Below are 13,765 nucleotides of genomic sequence, written 5' to 3'. Positions count from 1 at the left end.
TGCCAGCATTCCCAAGTTCAAAGCTGGTGATCATGTACGCATATCCAAATATAAAGCTCAATTTGCTAAAGGCTACTGCCCTTCATGGTCTACAGAAATATTTAAAGTTGCTGAAGTGAAAAATACCATACCGATCACCTATCATCTGAAAGATTATAAGGGGCAAATGATTGCTGGAGGTTTCTATCAAGAGGAACTGCAGCTGGCCAAACATCCGGACAGTTACCTAGTGGAGAAGGTTATTAAACGGAAAGGTGATAGAATTTTGGTGAAATGGTTGGGCTTAGATAATTCACACAACAGTTGGGAGAATGTTAAAAATGTTCATATATAAAGCCAGAAACAACTAACAACGTTTTAGTTTATCATGAGACGTGCTAAAGATAAGAAGAAAAAGAAGAGAATCATCCCCACTCCTAGACGAATGGGTGGCAAATCTTCAAAACTGAGTGGAAAAGCTAAACGAATGCTGGATACGCTACCTCGCCTGCGGTTAAGTAATTTTGATCTAATTAAGTTGGCGAAATCAAATAAAATTCCTCATTTCAGAGGAGTATTCATGATTGATGAATTCCCAAAGAAACCTTGGAAAAATGAACGAGCCATTTTTAATTTGGATAGCAGTGTTGGCAGTGGTACTCACTGGGTTTGTTACAAGAAGAGAGGAGAATATGTTCAATTCTTCGATAGCAGTGGTGCCAATCCCCCTGCTGAATTTGTCCGATATGTAAAGGGAAGTCGAATTTCATGGAACAGGAAGCAGTATCAGAAAGTTGGCACTAACAACTGCGGCCAGCTTTGTCTACTCTTCCTGCTGGATGTCTTATAAAAGAGAGGCTCACAACTGAAGTTGGCCATTTGATCACTAGACGGAGATGGGTTTAGACTTTAGAAGAGGCGATAAAAGGACAGTTGCGGAGAAAAAGAGCATCATTCCAGTGAGAACAGTTGCCGAGCGAACATCGCTGACCAACAGCAGTATTCGATTTCTTCAGGCTGCAGGTTACTACGTGCTATCATCATCATGGAAGTGTTAGATTTGGAAGAGAAATGTCAGTTTGACAATTCAATCGAGTGCATAGAATTGCATTCCCATCACCCATATGCTTCTTCAAAACTACTGCCAGGCGATGAAATACGCATTAGTGTACAACATCAAGATCTATATACGCTACCCAGTCAAAGTTTGCTCTACTTGGAAGGCAAGTTTTTAAAGGAAGACGGCTCTGCAGTTCCTGTCTCATCCAAATTGACCAATAATGCTTTTGCATTTCTATTTGATGAAATAAGATACGAACTAAGTGGAGTTGAAATAGATCGAGTAAAAAACCCAGGAATAGCTTGTACACTTAAAGGGTTGGCTTCGCTTAAGGCAGGCTGTCAGTATATTACAAACTGGGGCTGGTGCTATCCTCAAAGCGATGCTCTCAACATCACTTCAGCAGAAGGATGTTTTAATTTATGCATTCCGCTGTCATCGCTACTGGGATTTTGTGAAGATTATCAGAAAATTGTGATTAATGTTAAACAAGAATTGATACTTGTTAGAAGCAGACAAGATGGAAATGCCTATAAATTCAACAGATTGAATGAAGAACAAGCGGTGGAGAGGTGTAAAATTGAAATGGTGAAGCTTTGCTGGATGCTGCCCTATGTAACAGTCAACGAACATCAGAGATTGGCTCTTATGCGTCATCTTAAATCTGCTAAGGTATTTGCTCTAAGTTTTAGAAGTTGGGAACTCTATGATTACCCTTTGTTGCCGGCCACTCAGAGGCAAATCTGGTCAGTGAAGACTTCTAGTCAAATGGAAAAGCCCCGATATATCATTCTAGCTTTTCAGACCGGACGTGCTAATAATGTGGAAAGCAACGCTAGTCACTTTGACCACTGTTCTATTTCAAATGTAAAACTTTATCTTAATTGTAAAGCTTTCCCATACGGCGATTTGAATGTAGATTTTTCCTCTAACCGTTTTGCCATTCTATATCATATGTATGCTTCCTTTCAAATGTCATATTATGGAGAACAAATGTATCCTCTAAGTTCTTTACAAAATTTTAAAGAGAAAACACCCTTAATTGTAATAGATTGTTCTAAACAGTGTGAATCTATCAAATGTGGCCCGGTAGATGTTAGATTGGAATTTGAATCAAAAGAAATGTTCCCGCCCAACACCACTGCCTATTGTCTTATTATTCACGACAGGGTGGTAGAATATAATCCTTTGACAGGTATTGTACGTCGTATGGTATAAGAAGGCTTGAAGAGCTAGTTCAGTGTTCAGTATGGCTCAAACAGGCGTGCTGATAGCTGACTTCCAGTGCTTTGTAGACAGTGTAGGAGGTTATATTGTTAAAGAGCTTTCTCTATTAGACTATAATTTTCAATCAGTCAGACACTGGATATTCAAGCCACCTGTCCAACATAAACAATGTGAAAAAAGTAGAAGAACCAATTATTGGTTAGAAAATTATTATCATAAAATTAAGTGGAATGACGGGGATATTGAATATGAAATGATTAGAGATATTTTCAAGTTTATTGATTGTAATTATAAATTTGTGTTTGTTAAGGGTTATGAAAAGAAAAGATTTCTTTTGCAAAATCTGTACAGTTGTTGTGTAATTAATTTAGAAGATTATGACTGTCCAAAACTTGATTCATTAGAAACAGCAGGAAATCAGTGTATTATACACAATACTTGTAAAGAGAAATGTACGCAATATCGAATTAAAGCCATCAATTGCTGGCTCAATAGTAAGTTTGGTTGGAATGAGACGGAAATATTTTTGCCTTAAAGAACGAATGTGGTCACTGGCGAATGCATTGAGTTGCACACAAACCTGAATGTTGGTCACTGGCGGGGTGTAAAATCCCCGTAAACCATGAATGGATTTGTGCAGATTGTGTACAATGTATGAATGCGATTGATGCAAGGCAGCTAAAATTCCAACAACCATTAAAATAAACTGATTCGATAGCAAAACATTTCTTATTTATTTCACTTTAATGTACTAATTAGAAGTTAAATATTTTATTTGTATTAGAAGTTGATTTTTAAGTTTTTATATATTTTTCTGAGGTATATGTATCTTTTAAAGTTTTATTTCAATAAATGTATTAAATTAAATTATTGCTTTATTTTTCAAGTATTCCTTTTATTATTATAAAATTATTAAAAAAAAATAAAAAAAGTAAAATAAAAATAAAAACTTCCTCGATGACCTCCACCTTGACGTGGTGAGGAAGCTTAAGGCGGAAGCCGAACTAAGAGGGGCGCATATACAAAATTTATTTAGGTAAAAAAAGAAAAAAACTAAGCTGCAGTTTGTGCACGTTGAGGATATGACAATAGTATGAGTCATCATTATTTTTTACTTGCCTGTTCAAACATGTTGTGCAAGCGTGTTTACATTTTTTAAAAAGTAAGTTTTTAAGTCTACAAACATTCAAAGTTTTATTATTTATAAAGCAATAAAAGCTAATAAGGGCAAAGTTCAGTTTCAAAAATATTGTTTTATCTAAGAAACATATATGAAGTTAACGGACAGGTTGAGTCCTGCATCAAAGGTGGGAGGTATGATTCACCTTATAGAGAGAGAGACACTTGCAAGAGAGAGAGAGGGAAGACAAGCGCGCAATTCTATTGGCTAACTATAAGTGACGTCATAGAGTGGGGGGGGGACATCCGTAACGGTAGAGTAGTGAAGCTTGTAAGGTAATTCGTCATTCGTTGCCCACAGCTCGAGAGGTTAACTTCATACTTCAAAGGTAAGTAATAATACTTTTTTTATTGAAACAATATTTTGATAATGATGTGATACTTTCATAAAATATTCTTCTTTCAGATGTCTAAGTTGGCAAGCTTTTTGAATGATGTGAATACAAGGTCTGCGGGCATTGGCAAATTATCAGATCTAAGAACCGGATACTCATACGAAGTGAAGCAATTCGAAAGAATCAACACTAAATTTGGAGATGCCATCGTTGCCCATTTACATTATCTTGGCCCGACAATGGACTACCCAACGAGGATCTTCCTTCCACGCAGATTTGCGGCAGTGATAACTGATGAAATGGTGGAAGATTACCAACAATCAAAGAAAAAACTGTTAATAATGTACAAAGGCTTTAATAATGGAAGATATGACATAGAATTTAAATAAAATTTATACTGTGAAATAAATGTTATTATTTTACTTGTATACTTCCTTTAAATAAAAATAAAATGTTTTAATTAATGTTTGTTCATTCTTATTTTTACTTTATACACTTATAAATAAAGAAAAGTAAATTAAAACTTATTTATATTTTATTAATAAGTTCAAAGTTCAATTTACTTTTAACTTCATAATAACAAAAAAAAACGGTTAAAGCGAAAGAGGCAGCTGGCTACATGTCCAGACTTGTTGGAGCATGTTTGTGCTCGTTGAGGATATGACAATGGTATGAGTCATCATTATTTTTACTTGCCTGTTCAAACATGTTGTGCAAGCGTGTTAACATTTTTTAAAAAGTAAGTTTTTAAGTCTCCAAAACATTCAAAGTTTTATTATTTATAAAGCAATAAAAGCTAATAAGGGCAAAGTTCAGTTTTAAAAATATTGTTTTTTCTAAGAAACATATATGAAGTTAACGGACAGGTTGAGTCCTGCATCAAAGGTGGGAGGTATGATTCACCTTATAGAGAGAGAGACACTTGCAAGAGAGAGAGGGAAGACAAGCACGCAATTCTATTGGCTAACTAAAAAACGGTTAAAGCGAAAGAGGCAGCTGGCTACATGTCCAGACTTGTTGGAGCATGTTCAGCTAATCATACGTGTCATCCTATTGAGACTATAACGATATGTTCATACAGGTTTGTATAGTTGGTAAACGGAAATAATAAAACGGTTAAAGCGAAAGAGGCAGCTGGCTACATGTCCAGACTTGTTGGAGCATGTTCAGCTATGTTGGCATATATATAAATTAACAGGTATGATAAAAGATGTGGAAGGGAAAGGGGGGGGGGCTTGCTACAGAGACCTGTCAAGAGAGGTAATCATTTGGAAAAAAAGATGCAATTCTATTGGCTAGTTAGAGTGTGACGTAATTGTGGTGGGGGGTTAATGCTAGTATCGCAGTCCAAATGCCAGTTCGGGTTTAGTTTTCAGTGAGTGTAGGTCGCGTTATCAGCAACGGAAGCAGTCCAGGTGGAGGGGGTAAGTAAATAGTTTTTTCTATTACCTAAAGTGAGGTTATCCATTTTTATTTTTCAATATTTTTGTGATAGTGGGGGGTAATTTAAATAAAAAAAAAAAATTCTTGGTGAGGGGGGTTAGATTTTTTAAAAAATAATTCCAAGTTAAAACATAAGAGAACATTCAAAACTAGAGTAAGCGAGACTACCACTGTGGCCGACTGGTGCAGATGACGTGTCTATCAGTACGAAGGTTGTAGGATCGAATCCCAAGTAAGTAAAAATAATTAAAAAAAAAAATCCCCTCCTGTCTATCAATGGGCGAGGGGGGTGGAGGTATGAGGTCCGCCATCTTGTGGTCATCAGCTGGTACGAGGTCGGCCATCTTGTGTACTACAGCTGTTAGGAGAGCCGCCATCTTGTAGGAGGAGCTTAAGAGGCCAACGAATACGACGACCTAGAGGTGGTGGGGGTAAAGGTAGGTGTCATGTAATAGGAGTAGGGCTAGGGTGGGGGTAATGAGGTGTCGTCGAATTCGCTGATTGGTCAATTAATAAGGGTGGGGGAAGGAGTGGGGGTAAAAGGGGTGTCATCGAATTCGCTGATTGGTCGATTAAAAGGGTGGAGTGGGGGAAGGGGCGTGGCCTAAAGCCCTCGTCGAGTTCGATGATTGGTCAATAAGGTGGGGTGGGGGTAGGGGGCGTGGCTTAAACCCTCGTCGAAATCGATGATTGGTCAATAAGGAGGGGTGGGGGTAGGGTTGGGGGAGGGGGGTGGGAGGGGAGGGGATGGCCGCCATTTTGTATTTTAGGTGCGCCAGAATCGGCAAATCCTCTCTACTGACGTTATTAGGTCAGTTGACAAAAGCCTAATCCGTTACTAAAATATTTTATTCTGGCTTGACAGAATTCAATCTACAATTTAAACACACATACAGTGACTCCCATTAATATTGGGACACCTATTACAAAATGATTTAAAAGGAAAATGAAAACAACATACAAAAGTTTGGAATTTTTTTTTTTTAAATTACATTAGCAACATCTGTGGAAATTATATATAAGTATAAATCAATGAAATTCCAAACTGTTAGGTAGCACTTTTTGAAAAAGTGTAAAATAAGGCTCTCAAAAATATTGGGACACCAGAAGTGCTAGAGTTTAAATGTTCAATATTAAAATCTCCTACTATTTAATATTTGGTTGGTAATAATTTAATAATTGCTTTTTGACTTACAATAGCCCTCAAACGATCAGGCATAGGTGAAACAAGTTTTTGGTTAATTCAGGTGGTGTTTTTTTCCCATTCTTCCAGGAAACATTGTTTTAATTCATTTTTGTTAGATATTACTCGTTTACTTAAAGCACTGGCTAAATATTGCCATAAATGTTCAATGGGATTAGGATCTGGTGACTGCGGAGAGGTTTGGAATACTTTTGGGCAATTGTATAACAGTCACTGACGTATCACCCAAGCCGTAGGTTTGGGGTCGTTATCTTGGTAGAATTTAGAAGACCCTAAAATACCAAATGTTTGGGCACTTTTTTCAAATTATATTTTAATATATTACTATAAACCATTTTGTGCATCATTCCATCAATAAACACTAATTCTCCAAATCCTGATGCGGACATCCAGCCCCAAACCAGAACTGACCCACCTCCACCCGGAGGTGCAGCTTTAAAACCCTTTAAAGTTGGCTGTAAATTCTTCTTTTCGAGTTCAGCATTCGCTTTCCTCCAGACCATAACCCTTCCATCTGACTGGAAAACATTAAATTTTGATTCATCGCTAGAGTATATCATTCCAAAAGTCACTATTTACATTGGAATATTTTTCGGCAAATTTCACTCTCTTAACACTATTTATCTTACTGACAAAAGGATTCTTGGAGCACTAAGTCGGTGATCTTTTTTAATTCTTTTAATATATAACGCTGCTCTCTCTCAGAGAGCAGTTGAGGACGGCCTTTTTGTGGGGTTGAAACAATTCTTTTTTCTTTTTGGTAACGCTGAATGATGTTCCACGCAGTAGATGTTTTAGGTCCGATCAGTTTTTCTGTCTCTCTAACACTTTTTATTGTCTTTGTGCAAAGAAATTATAATATTTCTTTGTTCAATCGTTGTATTTGTATTTTTGCGCGACATGTTACACCTGGCTTGATTTATATAAACTAATTTAATTATTAATTTCATATTGAATATATGCTTAAGGTATATATTTCCAAATTGTATAAATATTCGGGCAAAACCTTGGACAAACTATAAATTATAATAGTGTCCCAATATTTATGAGAGGTAGAATTTGCACTTATTATTATATATATTTTTTTTAATCTACCAAAACATTTTTATTTACTTATTTAAATAGTTTTTATTTAATTAATAGTAATTATAAAATGAAATGAATTTATAAAAATTTGAATAAATGGGTGCCACTTTTAATTTTCGTCAATTTTTAACTTCTGTATGTACTGTCCCAATATTAATGGGAGTCACTGTATATAACATAATATACTACATCATATACAAAATTATTATTTCTCTTTAAGGATCAATAGTTGTTAAACATTATGTTTGGTGCCCAATACCATAATTGATTACTAGAAGGCAAGGCCAGATCATTGTTATTAATAAATAACTGACTGCCTGATGGAAGCGATATTGCTCGCGGATGTAACACCGTTGGAAGAACCATTAGCCAACCGGCCGAGCGCCAGGTTTCGTCTTACTTTGCGCTCTAGTTATCACAATATCATTTCTTACTAAATTATAATTTACTGTTTTTCCTTTTTTTGTTCTCACACTCCTCATTTACTTGTAATAACTTTGTAGTTTTTTTTGATGTACGAATTTGTCTGTGAAGGATGTTATTACATGTGTATTTAATAAGAGGATAGTGTAGTAATCAGAATTATTATTATTTCTTAATGAAATATTAGAGCAACCATATTCTTTGTTGTTAACCTAAAACTTCTTTGAATTATTTGAATTTACATTTCGGAGTAAATTATTAAACAACTGAATGGTCATTACAACTTATTGAGAAAAAAAAAAAAGTTGAAGGCTTATTCACATTCTTATCTTTTTCAACAGTGTAGATGTGTGTGAAATTGTAATTTGGAGTAAATACAAACTATATGAATTTTTTTTTTATATAAAAATAGTACTTGTTTAAAATATTTTCTCAAATATTTCAGAGAGATCAGAAATAAATGTTTAATGTGCAATTTGTAACCTTTGACTTCCTTATTTTAAGACAATCTACTTTAAAAATTGACTACTGGTCCTTCTAAAAGAGTTTTCAATGAATTAAACAACTTGATAAACTAACACTGTTGAGTGCTCGTGAACACGTTTTCTGGCAAAAAAAAAACGTAATTTCTCGTACGAAGATAAAAGGAATCCTGGAAAATGATATACCGTTAGAAAGCCCATTAGGCAAGGAAACTTTTATAAAAAGTGGCCAGCACCTAGGTCTGATAATGATCACGTAAGGGCCTAATGAGTTTTCTTCAAAAAATTTCGATTACTTTTATTTTTCCAGTATCCAGGAAGAAGATTGAGGCTGTTTGGAGAATGACTTATGCTTCGAAATGGTATCAATTTTTAGAAAATTTATCTGTCTTTCTAACCGTGTCATCAGAATCGAATTCGGACTAAAACTTTCTGAGTAATAACATTTTTATTGCAAAAAAAAGTATTGATTTTAGAAAAATAAATTAAGTGACGTCACTCAATAACAGTGGAAAATATGAAGATGGCCAATACGTCATTGAACTCCACTTTAGATGTACTACACACAGTAGGCCTATGGACATTACTTACTGGTTCACCCTGTTTAGACCCCCAGGGATTTTAAGCATGGGTAGATCTGAGCCAGGGGGTCGAAGGAAGAACAATTTCGAACCCAATATAGTGAACCTTGCAAAGAAACACCTATCTCATTAATTAAGAAGCAATACTGTAGTTACTTTACTTATTATTTTTACTTATTTATAATTACTTATCATTTAATAAATATTAAAGTATTTAAATTTCAACATTAAGATATTTTTCATTAAACTATTGTTACACAATGTAAAATTACTTTATATAAATGTTTAAATTCATAAAAATAAATGTACAAACACAGTACCTAATAAATAGTTTTATTTTTAATTAACTGAATATTACTTTTATGGGGGGTCGATGGAGATTTCGGAAAATTATATCAAAAAAGTTTGGCGACTCCTGTTTTAGACAATGCATTTGTTACCTTAACATCATCTTAAATAAAGTAATCATCTTAAATAGCCACAATTGTAAAAATTTTTTTGTTTACTAAAAAATAAATATAAAAATGACTTTCTATCCTAAAATGAATCTCTTTATTGCACATGACAATGTTGTACAGGAAATCCATTTCCTGAACTGCCTCTCACTTGTCTACATCCGGTTTTCAAACTTTACTGCTATTAGTAATCGATCAATATAAATTATATTCCATTGCAGTACATCAGCAATGGTGATAGAATGAAAATAGTTCCCATTTATTGCACATTTACAAACATTTATTTGGTTAGTTAAAAATATTTATTTTATTCTTTAGCATTGTTTACATTGAATGTTATGTCTACAAAGTTTAGAAGTAAGTTAGCTAACAGTTAAGTGATATAGGCTTAAAAAAAAACTGTATCAAACTTAGCTTTTTTCGTTTCTGACCCTTAAATACAGTCACCGGCTATCTTCAAGTTATTTGTTACTCCTAATATAAATAAATAACAAAGTAAAATGTTTTTTGATGTAAAATGAATTTTAGCAACGTTTTTGCTTCATTATTCTTCTTGAAGAATTACTGAAAGGCACATCCTGATCCTTTTCTCTTCCAGAGAGTGTTCGTCCTTTACGACAATGACTAACTGAGATATTTCATTGGACAAGAGGCTTAATCAATAATAATCCAATCTGACCAACCTTTACCATTTAGTTTATTGCCTAACAGTTTTTAGTCCATTCATTTAACCACTTACCAGATATTGTTAATTTAATAGCTCTTCTGATGCTGTATTTGATTCCAGTAAAAAAAGAATTGAATTAATGATTGATAATTCAGCAACAAAAATGGAAGTTTTCTTAAGCTTGATCTTTAATATTGGATAATTAATTGTAAACGTCAAATTATTTGTCGTAGTTTAACAAAGATTGAGCATTTTAATATCTGTAATGTGGTTGACTTTAAAAAAAAATGTTTGTTTATTTCTCATTAATTTGATGTTTATAAAGTTTATCTAATGTTTGAATAAATAAGCTGCTTTATATTTGGCAATTTTTTTTGTCACAAAGTTAGGATCAGCTGAATTGGTCTTTATAATTTTTGTATTGCATTTTCAATGCATTCTAAGTTTTATTTTACCTAGTTAATTTCCGTATTTCATTAACTAACTTGTCATCTTCCAGAGAGACATTCATAATTGTGGTTGGAGCATCTGAAAAGACGCAGATGTCTCCTATTTTATGTTTTGAGAGTCAAAATTGAGCACTTCTTGCAAAGACCTTTAGGGGTTTTAAAACTAAGAGAAAATAAGCATTATTCACCTCGTTAGGTTTATTTGATAGTTAATTGGTCTGAAAGAATAAGTACTGCATATTTATCTGTCATATGAAGGTGGTAAGTACTTTGTAAACTTTATTTTGAAGTCAAATTAGAAGTCTAAAAGCAGTAACTTCGATACACATTTTTATGAATTTAATTACGTATTATTTTTAATAAGTATACTATACCAAGAAAATTTTTTTTATTAAACTTAAAGTTATTAAAGTGTATTTATTTTTTTTACAAAAAACACTAATTAGGTACTATCTCAAAAAAATGATTGCAAGATCCAGTTTCTTAGCGTGCTACACGCTAGCCAACTGCATCGCCAACATCAGTTCACCAAGTTCTACTTAACGTGATGGTGTTCAAGACTAATTTTAAATGAAAGTTCAACTTGTATGTGACATATTTTCTAGTTCTACACGCTAATTGTCGCCACACAATTGAATGTCGGCAAATTGTGTGCAAACCTGCAATCATATTTCTAATTGGTGCTAACCGGTAGTTCTAGGAAAATATGAATATTACAATTTAGTCGAATCGAAAAAATCAATTTAAAAATCTGTAAGGATAACTCTTTAAACTTTTGTAAAATATACTTTTTGCTATCTGTAATTAAAGTTTGTACCTACCATATTACCATATTTTTTTTCTCAAACTAGGACAATTGCGATATTTTGTACAGTTCATTAAGCCTATTATTGAAGAGTTCAAATAGCGGACTAAGTTACCAAAAAATCAACAATTTTGTAGTATTAATTTTTAGTACATAACCTTAAACTCAACAGGAGGTTAACCTGGACTTCACAAATTATAACTGAAATTAAAAACAAAAAGGGTCCATTTAACTTTCAGTAAAGTGTAGTTTATAATTAGCGAGGAACACTTTTAAAACTTCATTGCTTAGACAGATCTTGGTCATTAACGACTTACGCTTGCCCTGAATGTTTGCTAATAAACTGTAAGTTTTTTCAAAAATAAATAGAAGCTAAGTACCGTCTTTGGATTCTCTTGGTTTAAAAGAAATAAACAAAGCTACAGGAAGATGGAATATCTTCGATAAAAAAAACTTCGGAGGAGAAAGACTTTCATATTTCTAAGGATCCATGACAGAAGCTGGACAACGCCACTGACGTGAGAGAAAACAGACTAACGACGGCATAAACCTTAACTACTTCAGAATGTAATGCCAAACTCAAAATCTACATAATTTTAAAAGTACATTTTATGTTAACAGTAAATTGTATTTTTTAAAGCAGTAACAAACTGCCTGGAATTTTAAAGATATTTCCCTTCTTACAAAATAAATAAATAAAAACACTCTTAAATGGAAATAACAGCAAATCATTATAGTTTGTTTATAATTATCATGAACTTTTTCCTCTTTCTTTTTTTATTCTTTATTTTTAATTGCATCGAAAAATCAATTAAACTTAGTTTGCAATCAAGTTTACTGCCCAATCAACTTTTATTGTCTCTTCAGCCAATCCATTCTTCAGACCATATTATGTTATTCTATTGACAATAACCTTTTTTAATGGTTACAAATGTGCCTGTATGGCTGGCTTAAAATATACCCAACAATTTATATTTTATCAAAATTTTACTTTTAACATTATGGCTCTTGGTCGATTTTTTAACAGATAGCAGTAAAAAAAAATAATATAATATCTGGGGCGCTGGAAATATAATACAAAAACGTGTCCAGTGCTGTTCAAAGCAGGACATAAGGTACACAATTATGTTAATTATATTAACATTAAAACGTTATTGCAAAAATCTATATATTTCAATTATAATTGTAGTAATTCGTTTAAGAGAAAGTTGTGAGGTTATTTCCTACCACTGGTTTCTGGTTTAATTCTTAGTTCGAGAGTTTCATTCTAGTTCACTTTATTTCCTACAACACTCAAAAGTTTCAGACGACTACGCGTCTTTCATCTACATTTTACTTACTCGTTGTAAACATTTTTACAGAAATGTAAGAGAAAAATGGTCCACCAATAGGCTGAGAGGATTTTAAATTCTGGTTAACCAAAATACTGTAAGCTGCACTGAAATGAAAGTAGCCACTTTGTTTACTTCTCTGACCCATAAAGATTTACTGCGTTTAATAAGTTGGCCAGATTTGCCAATCAGATAAGATGGAAAGTTTTTTTTTTAATACCCGCATATAATAATAGTGCTCCTACTAAGGTTTTTTCAAATGTATTTTTAGAAGTTTTATAACCAATGTAATAAGTTAAATATGATAAAAGTTTTCTAAATTAAAAACAAAAATCAAATATGGAGAGATACCTTGCTTATTTGAAATAAACAAGGATGCCGCAGTAGATAGTATTTCATTTATGTTATTGTGTTTTACAGTCATTAAGATTATGAATATCCTGCATATTTTATTTTACACTACGTTAGTAGGTCACTAGACAGTGCACCCAAGTGGGTTAGTCGATGGACTTCCCTCCTAAAATATATTATGAAATAAAACTTTTAAAAATAAAAAGTAAATATAATTTGAACTATATTTCTTAGTAAGGAAAGTGCAGCACTAATACAAGTTTAAATGGCTTAACTCTTTCTAACCTTAAAATAGCAAAATGAATCCATTTGTTGTTTGCATTATAAACATAATTCTCTAATCTTTACTTTAATCTACATTTTAGTTATTTATACACTTACTGTTTTCTAATAGGTAATTAATTTCTATTTTTAGGGAGAACTGGTATGGTTCGACCCAGGAGTTGGCCATGTACTTCCTGGAGAAGTTCTGGAATACCACAAACCAGCTCAGGTGCTCACCGTACAGGCGGTTATTGCTGGAAAGGTAACCATTTTATAACATTTAAAAATATTTCAAATAAATGTAAGGGAAACTCAGATAGTTGCATTGACTCCAACTTATGAGTCTTGAGGTTCTATAACCTTCCCCTATTGTTACTATAACATTGCCGGAATTGGATTTCTGCCTAACAAACGTTTATTGAGGTACTACTTCAGCGCAAGATC

At 33.3% G+C, this 13,765-nt stretch overlaps 1 protein-coding gene across 2 annotated transcripts in view; it reads left to right on the top strand.

Moving 5' to 3' along the window:
- Positions 1–13,765, top strand: part of Myo10A (unconventional myosin 10A) — a 208,194-nt gene that overhangs the window by 101,813 nt on the left and 92,616 nt on the right. For both annotated transcript variants that reach the window (XM_074142245.1, XM_074142244.1), the window contains one exon: positions 13,473–13,583. In XM_074142245.1, the coding sequence (XP_073998346.1) occupies positions 13,473–13,583 (111 nt within the window). The remainder of the gene's footprint in view (positions 1–13,472; positions 13,584–13,765) is intronic.

The sequence above is a fragment of the Rhodnius prolixus genome, unplaced genomic scaffold (genome assembly GCF_049639745.1).
Source record: "Rhodnius prolixus isolate KJV_2025 unplaced genomic scaffold, Rpr scaffold_6, whole genome shotgun sequence".
Lineage (NCBI taxonomy): Eukaryota > Metazoa > Arthropoda > Insecta > Hemiptera > Reduviidae > Rhodnius > Rhodnius prolixus.
The sequence above is the reverse complement of the archived record's forward strand: the minus strand, read 5'-3'. Positions and strand labels throughout refer to the sequence as shown.